The sequence below is a fragment of the Glandiceps talaboti genome, chromosome 7 (assembly GCF_964340395.1).
Source record: "Glandiceps talaboti chromosome 7, keGlaTala1.1, whole genome shotgun sequence".
In the NCBI taxonomy this organism is placed as follows: domain Eukaryota; kingdom Metazoa; phylum Hemichordata; class Enteropneusta; family Spengelidae; genus Glandiceps; species Glandiceps talaboti.
Genome location: NC_135555.1, coordinates 1445467 through 1470223, shown reverse-complemented (window position 1 = coordinate 1470223; position 24757 = coordinate 1445467). Strand labels below are relative to the sequence as shown.

At 34.4% G+C, this 24757-nt stretch overlaps 3 protein-coding genes across 3 annotated transcripts; 1 reads left to right on the top strand and 2 right to left on the bottom strand.

Moving 5' to 3' along the window:
- Positions 1–358: 358 nt before the first annotated feature.
- On the bottom strand, positions 359–8161 carry LOC144437340 (pachytene checkpoint protein 2 homolog). Its single transcript, XM_078126265.1, has 11 exons — positions 8076–8161; positions 7040–7205; positions 6466–6592; positions 5622–5841; positions 4591–4654; positions 4324–4410; positions 3813–3919; positions 3360–3513; positions 2544–2656; positions 1205–1274; positions 359–454 (listed from the first exon to the last, which is right to left on the bottom strand). Exons 1-11 carry the CDS (start codon positions 8159–8161, stop codon positions 359–361), a joined length of 1290 nt encoding a protein of 429 aa, XP_077982391.1.
- A 591-nt stretch (positions 8162–8752) lies between these two features.
- Positions 8753–21809, top strand: LOC144437588 (bromodomain-containing protein 7-like). Its single transcript, XM_078126556.1, has 14 exons — positions 8753–8917; positions 10127–10311; positions 11177–11327; positions 12025–12224; positions 13374–13484; positions 13860–14041; positions 14472–14673; positions 15055–15238; positions 15815–15950; positions 17225–17336; positions 18504–18623; positions 19126–19345; positions 19872–20095; positions 20919–21809. Exons 1-14 carry the CDS (start codon positions 8866–8868, stop codon positions 21129–21131), a joined length of 2292 nt encoding a protein of 763 aa, XP_077982682.1. The 5' UTR covers positions 8753–8865; the 3' UTR covers positions 21132–21809.
- Positions 21810–23481: 1672 nt separating this feature from the next.
- On the bottom strand, positions 23482–24674 carry LOC144437675 (anaphase-promoting complex subunit 15A-like). Its single transcript, XM_078126680.1, has one exon. It carries the CDS (start codon positions 24672–24674, stop codon positions 24303–24305), a length of 372 nt encoding a protein of 123 aa, XP_077982806.1. The 3' UTR covers positions 23482–24302.
- Positions 24675–24757: the final 83 nt, after the last annotated feature.

Genomic DNA, 24757 nt, shown 5'->3' with positions numbered 1-24757 from the left:
CACACAAACCAGTTTGAATGCATTGGAACCCTGGTTGTTTTATGTTATGACAACTTGAATCTAAGTCATTGGTTCTGAAATGCTAGAAATATATCATTTTATCCAAACATAATGATGACATTATTTTTCCTGATTTTTCATAAATTATGGTTGTGTAGGTATGAGTGTTATTCCCTGATAATTTTTCTTGATTCATTTTAAAAATACTCATGACATAAGGGTTTCATTGTCTTTTGACTCATAATCAAAGCCTCTTAGGTTACACATATTTTCATTGGCTGAATGAAGAAAGTTATTGGGGAATAATATCTAACTGTTGGCAGTGGTCATATAACACTATGTGTTTTTGTAAAGTCTTCTACTTGGGTTCTTCTAAGTGCTCTCTTTCTTGGAATTGTCTCTTTACTACATGGGATAACGCTAGTAGGAAATCTTCTAGTGTTGTCGATGAACTCTGAAATAGATATCAATGTCATATGGTGAGTATATTTATTGTAGAGACATAATTAAGAATAATATTCATTTTACCATGCACAAGACAAGTTATTGTCTTTGAACAGAAAATATGGATTATATACCATCATGACATCACTGGTTCTGCAGTACTCAAAATATGAGTCTAAATGGTCCAATCAATCATTATTTCTGCCGATTATTCATGATTTGTGCTTGAAGAGATATATTAATTATCCCCCAATATTTGTCTTCATTCAACAGCAAAATATTCATGACCTATGGGTTTGTCACAACTCATCTAGTGACTCATAGTGACAAGGCTCCTTAGGTCACTTGTATTTTCCTTGGCTGAACAAAGAAAAATATTGGCGAATAGTACTGGTATGGTGAACAAAGAAAACAAAGTATGTTTATCATGGAAGCACATATATTCTTCCCATGCCTGTGATTGAGAATTCTGGGTGGGTCAAGATTAAAATCTTTCCTTACCAAATACAACATTCTACTTGACTGATTTTCTACTCTAATTCTGTTCCTAGTAATGTTTAAATACTGTAAATTTAGGTATCAGTGAATGATAATCACAACAAACTCTTACCTGTAAGTACATTGCATGTGCCAAAAATGATAATCACAACAAACTCTTACCTGTAAGTACATTGCATGTGCCAAAAATGATAATCACAACAAACTCTTACCTGTAAGTACATTGCATGTGCCAAAAATGATAATCACAACAAAGTCTTACCTGTAAGTACATTGCATGTGCCAAAAATGGTAATTTCCTGAGTGTTCTACCACTGAGACCATAACTGTTACTGAAATCAAAGCAAACCAAACCAAAGAAAGAGAGATTTAGGAGTTTTGGAATTCCTTTAACAAACAAGTCTGCCATTCTAATAAATGGCCATACACACATACATACCATCATAGTATGAAAGAATAATCATATAAATAATTCATCTACTGTGTACTCATCACTGAATGGTGTGGTACAGTACAGTACAGTAAAGTACAGTACAGTACAGTACAGTACAGTGCAGTACAAACCAACACATGATGCCATACAAGGCTTGCAAATGATTATATACTAAAGTAGACAAAACCTTTCCGAAGGAGAAACATTTCACCTTCTTCATTGCAGCATTTACGCTTTATTGTCATCTAGCTAGAGGTCTTTACTTGTAATCTAGTGTTGTATATTTTTTTAACCCTTGCTATTTTCTCTACAGTACTTCAATATTCTTAGTCAACACCTGTCACTGCTTATAAGTATTCATGTCAACTATTTCTAATAAATTAAGTATATTATCATATCCCTTTTAGAGATTCTTTGTTACTATTCCTCTTCATCTGTACATCCAGTATTTTTCTCCTAATATTGTTATAACCGAACTATTTCACTGTAAACATTCACTATATACCGTAATTACTTATCAGTGGAAACAATCAGTACTGGTGTGGAGTGGGTCAAATAGAACATACTCAGTCTGACAGATTGGAACTAATGATTATAGACAGGCTAGGCATTACAGAGACAACTTTGACCAAGAAGTCATAATGACTTTGCATCAACTTCTTTCACTTTACATACAAGGATTGTATATCAGTATTACATGTTGTCAGACTGGCATGATTTGTTAAAGTGTAAGGTGTGACCATAGACCCTCCACTCAATGGAGGTTGGAAGGTCTATGGTGTGACAGTGATTGACTTACATCGCAAGACTAAGTCTTGTATTATAGACTTACATGGCAATTTCCCTGAATTTAAGACTAAGTCTTGTATTATAGACTTACATGGCAATTTCCCTGAATTTAAGACTAAGTCTTGTATTATAGACTTACATGGCAATTTCCCTGAGTTTAAGACTAAGTCTTGTATTATAGACTTACATGGCAATTTCCCTGAATTTAAGACTAAGTCTTGTATTATAGACTTACATGGCAATTTCCCTGAATTTAAGACTAAGTCTTGTATTATAGACTTACATGGCAATTTCCCTGAATTTAAGACTAAGTCTTGTATTATAGACTTACATGGCAATTTCCCTGAGTTTAAGACTAAGTCTTGTATTATAGACTTACATGGCAATTTCCCTGAGTTTAAGACTAAGTCTTGTAGCATCATTTTCAATAAATCGCATCACTTCCAGTCCCCTCATATCCATTAACTGTTGTGCTGGACTTATAATACCAGTCTGTAGAAGGCAATCAGAAATGAAAAATTGATCATGATGAATACTATTTTGATTGCATGTTAAGTTACAGATCTGAACAATGTTAAATTATTTAGAATTTATTTTCCTTAAACAACTGTGGTATCACTTTGTTGATGAAAAGATGTAGCTACTAAAATTACATTTTTTATCAGCAATTCAGTCTTTTTGAGGTGGATGTCCTTGGAAATAGGCAGATCAACTTGACTTCATAACACCAACATTGGGCCTTGAAAAGTGGCATTGTGGGCACTCTTGTTTATAGTCACTCATTTAAAAAACCAGCCTTTAGGGAATACTCACATTGACAAATATTCCCTATGTCTGAATCAACCAAGTAATAAATAGTCACTGCCTTGCATTGCAACATTTAGTTACATGTATGGGTTCAAAGAGCAATGGCAGGAGTTTAAACAATAAATTCATAGATGTGATAGGTGCAGTAACCTTACTCTACCTACTAAAGTTAGAATATTTCATTAAATTCTTGATGAAGATGATACAGTTTGTGTTAAAATATGGTAAGTACTTGAGGCATTCATTACATTTTCACCAAAGAAGTACTTGACATTGTATTGATAATTTTGCAGTGTTTCATCTGGCATAACAATCAAAGTATGAAATATAACCCAAATTAAATATGGAGAATTAAAATACTTTCTTACTTTATATATATTGTACTTACTCTCATGAGTTCATTGAGGCATGAATGATAGATTTTGAAGACTGCAGCTGGAGAAGGCATTCCAATAAACTGTTTGATATCAGCTCTGTCAACAAAAGCTAGATCTATCGCACCAGTTACATTGGATGTTGTAAGGATGATCACATTGGGGTGTCTGTCAATTAACAGAAATTATCAATGTATTACATGTAAGTATTCTGGTTGTGTATAAGTTAATTCATACCTTAAGATTTCAAATTTGTTTGATGAAACAAATTTAACTGTACAGCTAAAAAACAATTATTCCACCAGTTCAGAGAGAAACATTAACGCTGAATAATCAAATCATTGCATGATCAAGGTCTGTAGTAGATGGATCGAAACATCACATTAGTTTCCAATTTACCATTCTAAAATAACTATATTGTTCTGTAATAGAAAATAATGATTTTCAGAGCAGAAAGTCTGACTTACTTTTTGATTTGATCAATTTGTGTCAACAGTGCATTTACTACTCGGATAGCATCCGATGGCTCTGTACCATTCAATGCACTCTTCCTGGCTGAGGTTAAACTCTCAACCTATGTAATACAAATAAAAAAAAACAATTGTGTATGGTTTCTAATAACTATTATGTGTATATATATATCAATTCTTTTTTTAAATATAAAACAAAGGAAACAAGGAGTAGAGGGGACATAAACCAGTAATGTATGGTCTTTTATGATTACATATGTGTATGTATTTAATATTACAATATATCTCAATTCTTGTCTTCTTTTAAAATATAAAACAAAGGAACTAAGGAGAGGAGATATAAACCACCAACATATGATCTCAAATGACTACACATATCATGTCTATGTATGATATCAATTCTAAGTTTCCTTTATTTGAAAAAAATACAACAGAAAGGAACCTGGAAGGAGTAGAGGGGATATAAACCAACAACGTATAATATCATTATAAATTAATTGTCCCTCACCTCATCAATAAGAACACAAACCAAGGAATCTTGGTTATCTATCAAATCTTGGATCTTTTTAAACATTTTCATCACTAGTTTTCCACTCTGAAATGAATACAAAATGATATGGAATAATGAGAATGAAACTTGAAAATAATAACTGATTTGATTTCATATCAATGACATTTGAAAGAATTCAAAAAGACACTGATAGTAAATTATTATACATAATTCAATAAATATTATTACAGGGTAGGGAAGAATTCCTTGGTTTTTTTTCCTTACCTCTGAAAACCATTTGGAAAATAAACTGTGGCTGTTGATTTCTATAAGTTGTCCATAGCTATACCTGTGAAAAACACAAATGAAACCATAGTGACTTTATCACATTATCAGCTTTGATAAGAGTGTTAACAATAGTTCTGTTCAGTCACTGTAGATTTGGACATACAACCAGTGACATGCAAGCATTTACAAGTGGAACTTGTTACAAACAGGGAACGTAAACAAATTAATTGGATTACTAACACTTGGCTCAGCGTGTTGGAAGTACAGAGACTGTGTATTGCATTTCAGGGTTTGATAAGAACAATTTTCTAGCCTCTTTACACAATAGGTCACATTTACAGACAATTTTAAGTTCCCCTGGCATTTCATGTACATGTGGAAAGTCCATAAAACTGTTCTCATCAAACTATGAAATGTATACACTATCTCTGTATTTCCAACATGCTGTGCCAAGAGTTATAAATCCATTTCATTTATTTACTTTCTCTGTTTGTGACGGGTTCTGCTTGTAAATGCTTGCCTGTCACTGGTTGTATTATCCTCTTCACGATGCACATTGTCCATAAAGATGAGAAGTCAGCTGAGAGATGGAATATACTGCAGTCTCCTTACAGTGAACTAGCACACCTGCAGATTTAGATGTCTATAACACAAGGACCAGTTGATTAGATTTTGATAGAGATCTGATTAATATCATCATGGGTACATGTACATTTTAGCGAAGTCTACTTACCAAAAGGCCATGGCATTACATGTAATGCACTAACAAAAGCTATAGAGCATGAACCCTTGAGGGCACCCTTGTTTGGTTTTTGAATAGTATAACTGGCTTATCAGAACTCAGTGTTGGCAGAGATTGACACTCTATTCAGTGACTTCTAAGTTTTCTTTTGGTAGCTAAGGGTACACAACATATAAGCTAGGTTCAGTGTCCTTCAAGCTTGAAAATGAACCTTCCATATAAAAATCAAATAAACAATAGTACAAAGACAAAAATGATATATGTATTATATATGTATAACTCCTACCTGTCAGAGAGGCGTATACATAATTTTTGTGCCAATGCTTTACTTAGTGATGTTTTACCAGTACCAGGGGGTCCATGTAATAGAATAACTCTATTCCAAGATATTACATTACAATCTACTTTCTTGTCAGAAAATAACAATGTTGTTTCAGCATACTGTAGAAGTTCTCCTTTCACATTAGAATCAAATATTAGATTCTCCCAAAGTCCATGAAAATCCTCTGTAAAAACAAACATATCATCATTACGCTTAGTTGTTATTCTTCCAAAGTCAATGGAAGTTCTATGTAAAAAACAAACATAATCATCAACAACAAAAGAAATGCACAAATTCATTTGTGGTTTCATCATTTCTTCACAAAGATTAACTTTTAAACATAACAGTAATAACTAATTCACTTTGCTGCATATCATGGTAAATCTTTTACAGTTAAACATTCTTTTTGTCAGGAATTGTAATCTAAATATTTCAAAATGTATGAGAAAGAACTGGATGGATTGGGGAGAACGACACTCAAATAGGTTGGATGAAGAGCATAAGATAGGGGAAATAGTTGATAGTCATTATATAAACATAATTTGGAGGGTAAGTAGTAGACTAAGTGTAGTTGTTAGCTATCACACAGACACACATACACACACACATACATACACACACAGGCAGACACCGACACATGCACAGACAGACAGACTGACAGACATGCACAGACACAGACACACATGCACAGACACAGACAGAGACAGAGACACAGACACAGACACAGACAGACACAGACACACATATGGACACAGATACACAGACATACAGACACAAACAGTATACATATAATGACCAGTAGCTGTACCTGATGGTAATACCCAGTGGTTAGCAGCTGATATATCATCATCATCATCAATCTCCTCTGCTGCTGAACCTTCTCCTTGTAATTGAAATACATGTAGGCAGAGTTTAGCCGTACACAAATCAACCACCTATAGATGTATAAAGAAAACACAATACAGATAGCAATAGAACAATAACATGCATTCAACTGATTGCCATGGTTAAGTTAACTGAGTACATTTACTATGACTACTGACTAAGTACACATCTAGTTTATTGAGAGTAATACTTACAATATATTATAAAATATTTCTCATTAAACCATGGCATCACAACAACTGGCAATATGCCAGTAAAATGATGTACCATACATGAGGATATTCAATAAGTTATGCTATTGTTTAGTACAAAAAAGTGTCAAATTTGGAAGGCATTTTCTTTTCTTTTGTTTCAGTTCACCAAATTGCACCATTTTTCTTGATTCACAAAACACAATAATTATCATAACCATTAACTATGAATACATTACAGTCCTTACTTTTCTTTCATTAGAAATATTTCTTACATCATGAGTACGATATTATAGCTATGCATACCTGTCTGTCTGGTTTATTGAGATCAGTGTCAAATATTGCGACTGATTTGACATGTTCATTTAGCACAGCGTCATCAAACTGTGTAATCAGGACATCACCAAATGATTCTTGATGTCTATGTAGTAATTGTGTTACATGACTCTTGATTATATCCTTTCCTAAGGTGCTGAGATTAAAGAAATGAAAAGAGAAAAACAATATAAATCTATCAAAAGCACAATAATAGAAAATAGAAAATCATATCTTTAATAGTACTTTTATTCTCTTATTTTGCACATAATGTATTCAAATGAGTGTTCTGTCTCAGTGAATTTGATATGCCACTGAGTCAACTAAGGCATATCAAATTCTTGTGATGAACAGATTTTGTTTCCCACAATGCCTTACTGCATATACAATGTGTTATGACACCCACTTTTTATAATTTGACCAGCAGCAAACGAAAAAAATGAGAATACATATAAAATACACTGATTCATAGCAACATTATTTGTATTAGTAATAGTATTCACTGGTATAAATTCACTTTAATATCCAGGCAAGATTACGAGTTGCTGTGTGACAAATGATGAAATCAAACAACCTTCCCTCCCATTTCTGCTGTTAGGATGATGATTTATACCAGCGAGTGTACATTAAAGACAATATGGTTTGTACATATGTAACTCTTCAAACATATTATATATTTATGTGTTGTTTTGTTGAGTAATTTTGAGACAAAATCAACTGTCTTTGAATATTTGGTTAATTATCTAGCTACACTGGAAAATGTCAGAAGTCATTAAAGTTGTACATGATTTATATCTTTGTTAATTAAGATTGAGCATTCTGAAAAAAATATATTTTACAATATAAGCAATGTAAATGAAATGACCATTAATTGATAAACATTTGGTGACAGTAGTCAGTACAGACAAGACACTTTTGATTCAAAATGTTTTACGAAATCAATATATTATAATTAATTATGTAATTTTGTAAACACTTTGCTGATCAAAATTAGCGCTCAATAATCCTTAAATATTATATAGCCTACCTGTATGGATTTTGACAAACTTCTACATGAATGCACAACTCAAGAGGGTCAGGAAGAGCATTGCCAATATCACCAACTTGATCCATAACAAAAATGCGGGCACAATATTACAACGATGGCACACTACCATGTACCTGCATTCAGTACACTACGAGATCAAAGATGATGTGGCCACGGATCTTAAATATTGACAACTTCCTAGTACACTTTCAATGAAATCGTCAATGCAATGGACAATTGAGATAAAACTAGTGTGTCAAATTCGAAATCATTGCCCATACACAACTGCTACACCAAGGCAAGCTTAGTAACTTTTGTACCAGTAAAGTGTAGTACATGAAGTACAGCAGTCGATCAAAATTTTGAACAATCCGCCATCTGGGGGAAACCGAACATTGCATTGTGGGTAAGAAAATCAAAATATTCCTTATGTTACTGAACATGTAACATTACAATTTATGCCAAATCCTTCACAAATAAATTCATGCGAGTTCAGATTCTTATAAGTTTTTCTGAAATATTCAGTTATCATGTGGCGATATGATAAGAGAAACATTCGAAAATTTAAGCAATCATGCGTGTTTTCGTGTATGAGAAAAAGTATGATTTCAAAATTTTGTGTAACTAATGATAATTTTTGTGCGGCTATTAAAACAAGATGGCGACTTGCAGGGAAAGCTGTGTGTGAAGTGCTTCATCGCTAATTTTTGTCCAAAATCCTTGTTATTCGAGTCAATTGAAAATATTTTAGCGTTATTATATCAAAATTGTCATTAATCTTACAATTAATATGGGTAAGAAGCACAAAAAACATCACAAATCCGAGAAAAGGTCCCATGAAGGTGAGTTCAATCGACGTTTTCTTTGTTATGATATTACCTATTTATCATAACACATTGCTTCCAACGCCCATCCCCGGCGCCCATCACGAGCAACACCATCTATGGCTCATAATCACTAGTTCAGTATATTTGTTTTTAAAGGTTCCATGTATCTTTGATTGCACACGCATCGATCGGGTTTAATCTTTGTGATCAGATCGATCGATTTCGAATTGATATCGATACTTGGCTTTTCATTTCCGGGTTTTTACTTTCAGTTCATCTCCAAAGACTTGAAATATAATTAGCAGTAATGTATTTTTGGTCTAAAACTTTTGTTAGATCAACATTTGTATCGATATCTTACATAAAGTGGTCATAAATCAAAGGTTTTGTGAGAAACCCTTGCACCTAAATGTCACTCCCATCTGTACTCTTGGGATATTGTATAACTATAATACTAAATAGTAATTAACTTATAAGTACAAATGTGAAATTCAAGAAATTGACCTAACAGTTAACTCTGTCAGAAATACCAAAGAAAGTAGTCAAATTTGTTTATATGTATCCTACACAGTCCTGATTGTGGAGGGTCAATTGAAAAGACTTCATGTCACTGTGCATGATGAGAATGACTAAGTTTTAATAAGTCTCAGTAATCAGCGATACAGAAACAGATGAGGTTGTTTACATTTCGACACCTAATATTAGTTAGTCATAACTTTTTAGAATAATAGCAAAAATTCCATTTCAGTATCAATAAGAATATTTAGGATGTCATTGTGTCCTCTGATGAATAACAAAAACAATTCTTTAGGTCAAAATAATGGAAACTATGTTTTGTTGTGAGTTAGCACAGTGATACAATAAGGGATATGAAATTTTCACATTTCAGTGGGTCACAACAAGTTATCGTGTGTGATCAATGGCATGTCAAGTCAGTTGATATTAGATATGATATGATAACAAATTTATATAGCACCTGGTATCCATTTAAAATGTTCACTGGCACTTTACAAAAGTGTCACTTAAATATGCTCTCTCAAAAAAGTAGGTCTTTAGCCTAGATTTGAAAATTACAGTACTTGATGAGATGTGGTCTTCTCTTCAGTTTGTTGTCAGCTATCCTATTGAAGGCCTTGGAGTCTCAATGTGATAAAACTGATTGTTATTATTTAGTCCACTATGCACATATGCGTATTACTTGATATATATTTATCCTTGAAACAGAGAAACCTTTAAAGCTGGTACTACTAAAAGTTTCTGGACAAGACCGTGATCTCGATTTTAGTCATGAGAAGAAATATATTGAAACACCTTTGTATGAAAATCCTACCAAAGAACACCATCATAAAAGTTCTAAGAAAAAGAAGAAGAAGAAGTCACATGACAGACATAGGCATCATGATAAAAAGGTAAGTAGATTTTTGTGTGTATGGTTGGTTGTTGATATAACATTAGAATTACCATATTCTAACCACCTGCTAACTTTTTTGAAACCCAAAGAGGAAAATGGAATGAAACAAATGCATTACAGTTTCATATATTGAACCATGAATTGTTTTGGAAATCCCAGGTAAAAAACCCCTTTTGATCATCAGATAATGATTGTATGACATACAATCTACTGGAGATACAAATGTTTTTTTGTTCATCTTATATGATTTTGGTGATGAGAATCATGTGATATAATGTACACCAAAATTATTGTTTTCTAAATACTATAAATTTACAGTCCCTCTATCGAGGACCATGACTAATTTATAGTTTAACAGGGGTCTGTTAGCAGGTACATCACATGCTACAAATGTGTAACTTGTTAACAGAATAGTGACATCCCATGTGTTAATCGTGAGCAGAATGTTTTGAACAAAGAATGTTCACTTTCAGTTACATATCATACAATCATGACATCACTCTCAATTTCTTACACACATGCACATATGCACACTTTATGTTTTCCCCCACTGCCTCCCCTCTCTCTCTCTCTCTCTCTCTCTCTCTCTCTCTCTCTCTCTCTCTCTCTCTCTCTCTCTCTCTCTCTCTCTCTCTCTCTCTCTCTCTCTCTCTCTCTCTCTCTCTCTCTCTCTCTCTCTCTCTCTCTCTCTCTCTCTCTCTCTCTCTCACTCTCTCTCTATCTCTCTTCTCTCTCTCTCTCTCTCTCTCTCTCTCTCTCTCTCTCTCTCTCTCTCTCTCTCTCTCTCTCTCTCTCTCTCTCTCTCTGTACTTTATGATTGATACATAAACACATATGTGTATATACTATTTTTGTATACTCAGGAGAAATCCAGCAGAAAACGAGAAAGAGAGGTTGAAATGGAGGAATATTTAATAGAAGAACCACCAGCACCTCTTCCAAAGGCCACTTTTATTTTACCTAAACCAGAAAGAAGACTTCAACCGTCACGGATATGTAGGGGTAAAGAGAAAGGTAGATGTGTCTTGTAAACTGATTATATGAATAGTATTCCATAAACATAAAGCATTTTGGTCATATCAAAGTATTTTAGGACCGATTTCAGAACTCTGTAATGGAGGAGAGGTTGATAAAGTCAATACATTATCCTCTCTGGTCAATTTTGGATGGAAATACAGGTAAAAGCATAGGCAGCCTGTGGTAAAAACAAAGGGTGAATTTTACTCACAGAATCAAACCTCTGTGCGGTGTACAATTTCAAACATTTGATATGTCAGATGCTACATTATTATGTTGAGTTGGATGCTAGACACAATATTAGTTTATAATTGTTGCATTTTACCAACATTGATTTTAGTATGTCTTTGTATTTATTTATTTATTTATTTATGTATTTATTGGGTGGGTGAAGGTTACATTGGTACGGCTAGGTATCCGCCATTTTGTTTTTTACCCGAAAAATTAATTTCATCTTGATAAAATAATTTGTATCAGTCTTATAGACAGATACTTTACTGCAATATGTGTAAAATAACACTGTCAGAAGCAGACAAATGTAACAAACAAAGTGAAAACAACAGATAAAAAGAGACACATATTTATTGTAAAAAATATTCATTTCATTTTAAAAAGCAGAGTGGAAGAAAAGGGAAGCCATCAACTATTGAGTCCCACTCACTGTTTTCTTACCCAGCAACATTCTTCATTCCAGATCCAGAAAAACCTCTCAAGAAGTTGTTAGAAAACTTACAGAGACAGTTACAACGGAAAGATCCCAATCAATTCTTTGCCTGGCCAGTGACAGATATGATAGCACCTGGATATTCTGGTATCATACAACAGCCAATGGATTTCAGTACAATGCAACATAAAATAGATCATGGTGAATATGACTGTGTAGATGATTATAAGGTAAGACTAACAACTACTCAAATCCTACATATTTTATGCTACTGGAAAATTTTGCAATTTTAGTCTTCAAGTTCAACTAGTTCTCAAATAGTAATATTTGCTAATTATTACATATGTACTAGAGATTACTTGCACTGCTGTGCATGCATACTAGTTGTATTCGCACTGTAGGGCAATACTGTAAACATTACTGCATAGCTGCATATGCAAATGAGGACACGATTGTTTGCTCTACACAAAAGCGTGTTATTGCATAGTGTTATTTTAATGGAAATTTGATAAATATATATGTAATAATAACAGAACCCCATGCCACATGAATGCCAGTGGGAGTAGTCAGAATTATTTACATTTATCCTTGCAGTGCTTTCTATGCTTGTAAAAATACTGCCACAGAGAACACTGCATTCACTCATGCAAATACCCGAAGTATGTCACACTTGCACTTGTGCATCATTGGGGTTCTGTCAAATTACCAGACTGGTACATCATGTATAAGAAGGCATTTTAGTTACTATTTATTTTTGTATTTTTGATGGCCAGCAAATATAAGTGAAAATAAGTTATTAGCAAAAATTTCCGGTTTTCAGTATTCAATGTTTGTTGAAAATGATTTATTTGAATGTTTTAAAACAGAAACTCAATGTAGAAGCTGACTTATTGTTTAGTAGTAGTAATAGTATTACACTAATCACTTTATTAGTTCTATTTTAATTTATTCCTTAATATTCTAATTAATCCATATAGTCTATTTTACAGGTACTTTTTTATATTTTTAGTTTTCTGTTAGATTGACAGTGTTTGTTTCATGTTTTGATTTGCTGTATGTGTGTTTCATGTTTTGATTGGCTATATGTGTGTTTCATAGGGTTGTCGGTGGCCGAGTGGTTAAACCACTTGTCTCTTACCACTGTGGTCAGGGTTCGAACCCCATTCGATTAAATTTACCACGCTGTAAGTAAGAAGAGTGTCGTTCAGTTTGACTCTACCGAACAACGCAGGTTTTCCCCGGGTACTCCGGTTTCCTCCTGGATTAACATTAAATCATGAGGGATGGCCCTCACTGGACTTCTTGGGTGACAAGTGTTTATATGCTTAAAAAACTATCCAGTATAAATAAAGATTATTATTATGTTTCGTTATCAACAGAATGATCTGAGAGTGATGTGTCAGAATGCTATGACCTATAATAGAGAAGATACAGTATACTACAAAGCTGCCAAAAAGTTACTTAATTATGGGTTCAAAGTAATGAGTAAGGTATGTTGATTTTTCTATAAACTGTCCAAGTATTTGACATTGTCTTTATTCTATACTTTTACCGATGGGTTGACTTGTAAGACGCAGTTATGCAAGAAATCACAATCCTGAATTCAAAAGGATAAAGAGACCCCTTAAACACATAACATAACACACATGCATGCATGCATACATACATACATACATACATACATACATACATACATACATACATACATACATACATACATACATACATACATACATACATACATACATACATTGACTAAAGTTATGTTTTATCACATTATGCATTACCTTGAAATGTACTATACAGATTTACTAATTAGATAGAACAATCCTAAGTCAAATCAAATGTTGTCTTTCTATTACCAGGAACGACTCAACCCATTAAAACGTGCTGCAGGTTTTGATGAAGAAGACTTAGAGCTGACATTTAAAGTGAAAAAACACAAGAAAGAAGAAATTGTAACAGAGGATAGTACTGTAGATATTGATACTGTAGAAAATGGAGAATATGAACTGAAGCCAAAGAAAAGCAAAAGTACTAAAACTATGTAAGTGTCTGGTGAAGAGAAATGTGATATACTGGTCAGTGTCAAACATTTTCATGAAAGTTTTCCTCAGGACAGACTTGACGATCTCACCTTAGTATGGTAAATTAACAAATCACATGTACAGCTTTGCATATGTGTAGTTGAGAGTGTGCAAAAACAAATCTCGATACTGGTTTGTGTGTCTGTGGTAACACCCAAGAAATCATGTTGAAAGTGTATTGTCTGACCCAGAATTTGATGTTTGGTGGCTTAGAGTAACAGATGAAATATTCACTGAGTGTTAGATCCATATTTAGCAAGGAACACTGCCAAAACACACTCCAAAAAAAACCAGATTTCCCATTTTAATATTTCCCCACTGTATATTCAAAAACTTTGTATCTTGAGATATTTTTATAAAAAATGATAACCAATCTTTCACTTTGTACAGTAAACTAGACAATGAAGAAGAAGAAGTAGTGACACCCATGGAAGGTGTGGAAGAAGTAGAGGAGAGAAAAGAGGATGCTGAGGAGGAATTTGATGATGACGAAGATGATGACAGTATCACAGCTGAAGAGATAATAGAACAAGCTACGTATGCAGCACAGTATGCTAAAGAAAAATTATCAAGACGATGTCCTAACAGTAAGGTGAGAGTTTGTTGATAATAGAACAAGCTATGTGTCATCACAGTATGCTAAAGATAAATTATCAAGACAATGTCCTAACAGTAAGGTGAGAGTTTGTCACGTGATCAATTCTTGTCTTTGCTTTTGATAATGTACAATAATTACACACTTAGGGAGGCTTCTTGTAGAGGTGTAGCATGAAAGTCATATAAAAGATGACACTGCTTGATAGCAACAAACAATATGGTGTTTGGCATCCATTGTATACAGCAAATTCCCTGTATAATAGATGTGGAATGATAGATAGACTAGATGAGTTTTATCATCAAGTCCATTGTAGTAGTACCACTACTCAACATTTTATGATGTGTTCATAATAAAGTGTGTATTTTCAAATTGTAGATTGGTTTCTTACGACGAGAGAAAGATGGTACAACAACATTAGCTGTAGTAAATCCAGATCATGGTACAGAAACTGGAGAAGAGGTGCATCCAGTAAATCTTGGTGCTTTGGTTGGTAAATTAACAGCTGGTTCTAGTTCTATTGCCGGTTTCAGAGAAGATAAAAGAAATAAAGTCAATCCTGGTGAGTCTAATATTTGTAGGGATGTTTGTCAAGCTGTGGGAATTTATCACGCAATTGCAATTGTGACCAAGACTAGATGACACAATGTACTGTACTGTACAAGGATAATTAATAAACGTAATGTCCCATTTATGACTTGTATACACATTGACATCAGTGTTAACCCTCAATGAGGTAAAAGGGAAAACAAACCCACAGTCGTAGTCCAAGCCTCTTCATTTTATATCAAATTGCTATCAAAAAAATCACATCCATGTCAGCTATAATTTGTGGACAGTGTTATCTATCTCTTAGCCTGCTTGTGAAATTCCCATCCCTTTTCAACTATAAACACAGTGTTATCTATCTCTTAGCCTGCTTGTGAAAATCCCATCCCTTTTCAACTATAAACACAGTGTTATCTATCTCTTAGCCTGCTTGTGAAAATCCCATCCCTTTTCAACTATAAACAGAGTGTTATCCATCTCTTAGCCTGCTTGTGAAAACATTCTATGAAGAATACTGCACAGATATTGCATTGGTGTGTAAAAAATACCAGCATACAATTCTTACAATTTCTGTTTGTTTGACTTGTAGTTTCCTACTTGATGTATGGTCCATTTGGTTCGTATGCACCCAGCTATGATTCTAGTTTTGCCACCATCAGTAAAGAAGACTCAGATCTCCTGCTAACAACTTATCAAGATGAAACAGGAATGCAGTATGCTAAAAGGTGAATGTTAGTTATAATTACAGTTACAAATATTCCATGAAGGTCTGTCATGATCAGATAGTGTTTTTGATGAACAAAACATATTTGAAGTATGACACAGTAAAATATATATTTTATACATGTATTTTTTCTGTCCTATTGATTCTTGGAACCAATATATTCTCCATGTTTGATGTATTTACATAAGCAAATCACACAGTGTTAGTTGGGGTTGTCGGTGGCCGAGTGGTTAAACTACTTGCCTCTTACCACTGCGGTCGGGGTTCGAACCCCATTCAGGGTTCAATTAAAATTTACCACGCTGTAAGTAAGAAGAGTGTCGTTCAGTTTGACTCTACCGAACAACGCAGGTTTTCCCCGGGTACTCCGGTTTCCTCCTGCATTAACACTGAACCCATGAGGGATGGCCCTCACTGGACTTCTTGGGAGACAAGGGTTTATATGTAATTGTAATTGTAATTGTAATTGTAATTGTAATTTATTTACCCATCACAAAAAAATAATACATAACAATTGAAAGTATATAATACACAATGTGTGCATAATTGTATCAGAGCGGGCGAGAGGCTAGAAAATAGTTTCTATAACTAATCTAGTCTATGCTTAAAGAACTATCCAGTATACATAAAGATTATTATTATTAGTAGTAGTAGTTAGTAGTATTAGTATGGTAATGACAAATAGGCTGAAAATAAGTTACCATGTTTTTAAAGTTTTAGAGTTACTGAGCTTTGATAGGTGCTGCATTTAGACACAGAAAAACTGAAAGGAATGTTGTAAGTCAGTTTACCGTCAGTCTTATCTGCAATGTTGCTGTTTATGTTCAAATCACAGAAATTTTCAGTTGTGCCATTTACAAATTTAACAAAATTATCTCCAGTTGTGATCATATTTTCAGCCATTGTACCGGTATATCTAAGTTATTATTAAGATCCCAATATGGGTAACCTAAGGGGGCTTTGTCACTACTCGTGTAGTGACTCATAGTGACAAAACCCATAGGTCCCAAGTAATTTGTGGCTGAATGAAGAAAAATATTGGAGAATAACGGAACTATACCAAAGAGAAACTGAGAAAAGTAATTTTGAACGTTATGACTCATATTTCAAACACTACAGAACTAGTGACATAGACACATATTGTTGTGACATAGACATGCGTTGTCATGACGTAGAACGACCAGGGTATGAATTCCATGTTTTTTTTGTTGGACTTGGTTTGTGCATTGCATTGTATAGGGGGGTACCTTACATTCATCTTCTTCTAACTTATAGCCTACAGTCATTTGTAAGAGATTCAGGTGACTATGCCATGACACTAGCCACTGGATTATTAGACAGACTTACCGATGGAGAACATTCCAAAACTATGAAGAAAATACAAGAGGTAAATAAATTTTGTTGTCTTACTGTATCCATGGGTTAAAAGATACTGCAAGGAAGGGCTACAGGAATTGGTTCATCAAATATCATTTATAAAGGGATAGGGTCTGTGTCTTGTGTATTTGTTATTTTAATGTGTCCATGTAGTTATTAGTCCCCGCCGGACGAAGTCAGGGACGGGGACTTATGGATTGGGTTCCGTCTGTCCGTGCGTCTGTCCGTCTGTGCGTCCGTCCGTCCGTCCGCAGCCGTTTTTTGGAGATGCCTGGACCGATTTTTTTCAAACTTGGTACAGGGACAACATACAATAGCATACATATGCACGTCAATTTGTTTCCTGATACGATCCAATATGGCCGCCAAGCAGCCATTTTGTTTGCAAATTTTCCCTGTCCAAAGCCATAACTCAGACATGCTTGAACAGATCTCATTCAAAGTTGGTATTAGCACAGTGTTCTATGACATACATGTGCATATCCATTTTCATCGTGATACGATCCAATATGGCCGCCTGGCAGCCATTTTGTTTGCGAATTTTCCATGTCCAAAGCCATAACTCAGACATGCTTGAACAGATCTCATTCAAAGTTGGTATTAGGACAGTGTCCTATGACATACATGTGCATATTCATTGTTGTTGTGATACGATCTAATATGGCCGCCTGGCAGCCATTTTGTTTGCAATTTTTCTATGTCCAAAGCCATAACTCAGACATGCTTGAACAGATCTCATTCAAAGTTTGTATTAGGACAGTGTTCTATGACATACATGTGCATATCCATTTTCGTCGTGATACAATCCCCCATACCCGACCCATCCTTTATTGTTGTAGGCATGTTCCATGTCCAACAAGCAGACACAACATATCTAAATCTGTTTGATTTAGGTTCACAAGTGTTGTTGCGTGATCAGAGTAGTGATAATTCCTTAAAACCCAATCATAGCGGGGACTATGTCACTCTCAATGACTTGTTAATTATTAATTATGTAAGTCTCTAAATACCAACATATTTCTGAAATATATTACTTATCACATTTTGTTTTTGTGGACAAAGTGATGCTACCTTTACAGAGAAGTAATCAGCCAAATTAAAAAAACTTTGATAGTTTGTTAAAACTTACCATTCATTTTTGCTGAGAGTTCTTTGTGGTTGTTTTTCGTTACCATAGAAACATGAAGAGGAAGAGAAAAAGATAAAAGATGAAGAAAAAAAGAAGAGTACAGATTCCAGTGAAGACAAGGAAAATGATAAAGACAAGGCAGATATAGGTTCAGATACGAGTAAACAGGTAAATACATCATGTTGTACTACCCACAGTTAATGATAGATATTGATCTACCCTGAATATATATATTTATTATTTTTATTATTACGTACTAGTGAAAAATAGTTGTGATTTTTACCTATTGGTACTACTGCATGTGTATTTTTTTAAACTCTTGATGCAAGGTGTTGAAAGGCTAACCCTATATGATATGAGTGGACAATGGTATCAGTGTGGAATGGATGGTAGATGTAAACTCTTGTATATATCAGATGATTTTCTACTTGATATGTATGCCGGCATTATATATTGTATTACATGTCAATAACTATTGTATCTAAGACCCATTCTTGCTTACCAGAGTTTATTTTTGTCTTCTGTGACACATAATAAAATCTTGACGGTGCAATTTAGACTGTGCCTGAAAAGAGGCTGTGGTTTATGATGATGCTAAAACTCTGTTGAAACATAATTTGTATACCTGAGATTTCAAATCTTACTATTTATTTACTTGTATATACAATAGAGTGAGAAGGTGTCCATAAAAGAGGAACCAAGTAGCAAGGAATCAACATGTCAAGAATCCAAGACAACAAGTGGCAGTAGTACTGACGGTTACAAGGAGTCTGTACAAGTGAAAGAAGAACAACAACAAAGTACACTAGAACCAGTCCCAGAAATCGACTTCGAAGCCTTGAAGTCACTTTCTGATATTGGTATTGATATGTCATTCTTACCAGCAATGGGTAAGTTGTGTTTTCCATTACATCATGTACTATATTGATTCAACTCAGCAGACAGGTAATTTCATAGTGTAAGTGCATGCTTATGTGTTTTTTGATGACAGCTACAGAATGTCACAGCTAAAAGTTGAATGCATTCATTTTCATATCTATTGTTAATAGACCATGCATTTTAATCTCCAACCATTTTATCAAATGACACACTATTTAGGACTGTGATGTACTATCGTACTTAGACCATGTTGAATAGAATGTTACTGAGTTTTTAACACACAATGTTAGAGTTAATTCTCTATTTACTGAAGGGTAGATGTCTTCCCTCCTAGCTTGTATTTGCCTGTAGGGAAGTGCATGATAATCTTTCAAAGGGAGTAACCTGCCAAAGTGTTTGACTTTTTTCAGACTGTACTGTTCCATTAAGCACAGGTAAGGGCAGGGACAGTGTGATATTAGTTATTCTGTGCACTACCACTCACTGCTTATTTAGCCAATAGAGGTTTAATATGATAGAAATTGTCTCACTCAACAGAGAAAGAAATATCAACCAAGGAAGAAAGCAGTGGTGCTGACAATGTGAAGCTACAAGATAAGTTGAATGAAGCTGGTGACATGATCAAAGATTTAGAGAAGACACAGAATGAAAGAATGAGTAAAAAACCACCATCTAATTTACAATATAATCCAGGACCATCAGATAAAGAATGTGAAATAGCTGAGAAATTAACGCAGCAACTTAAAGAACTTACGTCTCAGGTATATATTATTATGGTATACTGTCTTTATGTTGTTTTACAATATGTTGGCTAGTTATGTGACTTCAGGTCATCACCATGACAACATTCTTATGCAAATAGTAAACAGACTAGAGAAGGCAAGGAACATAAGCATTGCAATTGTTGTAAGTGTAAGTTGGATTATCAGTTTACATCTCCATGTCCATATGAGGTGCATCATATGAGAATGAAATGAGATGTCCCATATTGAATCACAAGTTCTCTCCAGATTCTTTTATTCATTTGAGTTTATAGTGAGAGTTCTCAAGATGGTGAAGCATACTGTTGTATGCAGTATACTTGTGACATTTCCCTAAACTCATTCTTATCTTACGATATGTAGTGCTAGCAGAAATTATTAAGATATGTAGAGCTAGCAGAAATTGTTATGGTATGTAGTGCTAGCAGAAATAATTACGATATATAGTCCTAGCAGAAATTATTAAAGGCCCACTTAGAAAAAAGGATTAAAATCTAGATATTAAAAACTGTCGTCTGGTAGAACCATAGAAAAAGTTGGTCTAGAACAAAAGAATAATCCTATGTAATCCTTATGTCTCTACTGATAAGATAACACTAATGTGAGAACCTGGGATTCAAACCCTGGCCTTTAAGTCTCCACTGATGAGATAGCAGGAATGCAAGCTGGGACTGAAACCCTTAAGTACACTTATCACTGTATAGTAAATACTACCTTGCTAACTGATCCAAGCCTTGCTTCTAACAAAGTGGCTTTTTGATTTGCTTCCTTAAGTTATACTACATCACTAAAATATACTATATATGTATCGTTTTGATTGCAGGCTGGACCTGGAGGGGTTGTTTCAACACAAGCAGTACACAATGCCATGGGTATAACTGTACCTGATAACCCAGCAGCAGATCTTGACATTCAAAACATACTTGTCTCACCATCACACACACCATCGCATATGAGTATGGAAGAAGATGAAATTGACCGAGAACTTAGGGAGTTTTTGGAATCCCCAAGTACATCAACAGAAGCCAAAGATTAAATGAATGAAATTATTTTTCAACAGTTATTTATGAGATTATTTGTAACTTATTTCTTGTTTGTGATACGTAGGAATGTCATGTTGCAGGACAGATGGAGCGAAAGAAATGTATAAAAAATTTGCTGGACTGTGCTTTTAGCGGGGAGCTTGCATGATGTGTGCCATCTTTGAACTTTCTACACTTACTAGTTATTTGAGCCTTCAAAGATTCTCACGAGTCTTTTACATCGGTACTCTTTTCACTAAAGTCTAAATTTGCTAAAAAATAATAACGGTCACTTTTGTAGATACTCTGTCATAACATGGGTGAATATAATCAAGACTTAGCAAGTATAACAAGTCATTTTTAAATAATGTGCCTCGCCATAAATCCATTCAAATGCAAAAAATTTACTGCCAACAGTTCACGACTTGTAGCCTAGTCCAAGTAAAGGTCAAAGGTCATGAGTGGGCCAATCAAATGGAGACCAAGGTATCGGCTTATTTCAACATGTAAGAAGTGTGGATTTGAACAAAGAATGTTTTGTATGAATAGATAATTGGGAAGTGTACCTCAAAGATAAGTGTATTTAAAAATACCATTGTTTGCACTTTTCAAAATAAAAGGGAAAAAAAATAAAAGATGGTTCATGGTTACTTTTTTTTACCACTTCAGTATTTTGCCTGAAATAAATAGTGTTGTCAAAGTGTGTTTTCAAAGGTAATTTTAAAACTTATTCTTGAGTATAAATGGTTTACAAAATAAACTTCTTCCTGACATTGGAATGCACAAATGTTAGTCTCTGGTCATTTCTTACAACTGTAGATTCTGTATGGTAAGATCTGATAGCACAGTGTCAAGGACATTGATGTTGGATTGTGTGAATGTTGTGATGTATGAGTTGAAGCTTAGTATAATTATGTTATTCTCCAATATTTTTCTTCATTCAACTGGAAAAGACTCATGCCCTAAGGGTTGTCACTATGAGACGCTAAGGCCCCTTAGGTCAGCCGCTGAACGAAGAAAAATATTGGTGAAATACATCTACTTATCCATTTTCAGTAGCTGCTATAGTATTTCAAGCTAGAACCTGAGGGTCAAAATAGACCAGGAAGGTCGACTTATTCACAAGCCTGAGGGTCAAAATAGACCAGGAAGGTCGACTTATTCACAAGCCTTTTTGTAATGTATATGTAGTGTGTGTAGGGAGTAAAATTTCATCTATCCAACCATAATTATTGGAGATATCTTAGTAACAAACACACACACACACACACAAATAGTCTTTAATACTAACAAACACACACAAATAGAATCTTGCTGACAAACACACACAAATAAAATCTTACTGACAAACACACACATAGAATCTTACTAACAAACACACACAAATAAAATCTTACTAACAAACACACACACATAGAATCTTACTAACAAACACACAAATAGAATCTTACTGACAAACACACACAAATAGAATCTTACTGACAAACACACACAAATAAAATCTTACTGACAAACACACACATAGAATCTTACTAACAAACACAAATAGAATTGTACTAACAAACACACACAAATAGAATCATACTAACAAACAGAATCTTACGAACAAACACAGATAGAATCATAATAACAAACACACAGAATCTTATGAACACACACGAATAGAATCATACTAACATACACAGAATCTTACTAACAAACACAAATAGAATCTTACTAACAAACACACACAAATAGAATCTTACTAACAAACAAATAGAATCTTATGATCACAAATATAATCATACTAACAGACAGTGACACAGAATCATACTAACACACACACACACACACACACACACACACAAATAGAATCTTACTAACAAATAGGGATGAAATCATAACCTGGTAATGTAAAATTTATTTATTAAGTCAGGCCTCTCTTACAGTATAAGTATACAATGTTTTTCAGTTACAGAACATAAATACTAATGTACAGTTTCTGTGACTAATCTTGTCAGCTATTTACCACTTTACACGTATATAGTTGTGGTTTGCTTTCAATCCAATCTTGCATGATGGTATATGATTGACTGAGTTGTCTAAGCACACACATTGTGAGATGACTATGTAAAGATCACCCAACAGTGAAATATATCTTACTCAAACCTGACCTTACAGAAACTGTACTCATCAACTATGGAGAAATGTTAACCATTTTGGTAGCAAATGTGTACTGTGTATACTGTGTCTGCAACTATACAGGCCATCTCTTCTGTTAAAATGTTCTATAAATGTTTTAAACATACACTTAACTAAAATAAAATAAAATAAATAACAAATATTTAGTCTGGGCTTTGTTTATGAGAGTGAGAATGTTTGACAAGATGATTTTGTGTGCGTATGTGCACGTTGGGCTGGCTATTTATAGAATGTTGTCAAGCATTAGTTGATACTAGCACATGCTCTCACAACAACCAAGTAATGGTACACAAAATGTTAAAGATGTAGGGAAGTTTCCTACATGTAAACTCCCTGTGTACAGACTAAATCCTAACATCTAGATATATGTACATGAACTTTGGGTTGAGATTATTGACCAAGACTGCCCAACACCATCTAGCTTGGTAGCCAACCTTTCCTTGTAAACGTGAAAGGACTATTGTGTCTTGAAATGGAGTTATGGTTCCAGACTATATACCATGTAGTTCATAACCTAATCCATCAGTTCTCAGCTAAGCTTTATATATCTGAAGTATGAGAGATTATAGAATATACAAGTACTCTGCTGATGACATTGACACCTTGTCTTGTCTGTTATGGTACAAAATGTCTCAGTGGGATATATACATGTATGTATATAGTATAGCCCATAGTAAGTTTAGATTATTAGAGATGTCTGTGTTAAAGATTCTTTCCATTCTAACACACACTTTACTTTTCTGATCACCAAGCTTTTTATCTTGATGATGTTAATGTTCCTCTTGATCCAGTTAATGGAATGTGGGTTTGGATGAGTGTCGCAACCAATGGCAGTGCAAATATATTTTCATCTTCTTTGCCAGTTCTCTTGCAATGAGAGCATTTTGATGTGGCACATTTGTGTCAGAGTCAACCAACCATTGGTCTATCCTGCTTCAATTTCCATCATCCATGTCAGCTTTTTTGTTAGAATGTAACCCATTGTCATTTCATAGTTGGTTGTATTATATCATCCAGGGTGGAGAGTCTCCAGTGTCTGCTTCATTGCCCATATCCATTTCAACATCTTCTGGTGAATCTTGATCATAATCATTCATTTCATCAGCATCAAGGTCATCAGGATCATCTTCAGATTCCTCTTCACTATCTTCTTCTTCATCATCATCCTCATCGTCTTCATCTTCGTCGTCAAAATTCTCTGATGCCGTCTTACCTATTGGTATAAGATCGTGGTCTTTTTCTGATATCGTAAGAAGCCACGCTGAATGAGCTTGCTCTTGTTCGGCTAAGTCGTTTTCGTCGTCACATGGCTTATCAACTCGGAACCACAGTGGATCCGACAGCCGAGGAAACAGGCTGGGAAAGAGAGATGCCATTTTGTACTGTGTACACAGTACGATAAAAACTGTCGTTCCTGGTTGTGTATCGAATTTGAAAAGAGAGCGCCCTCATACCGCAA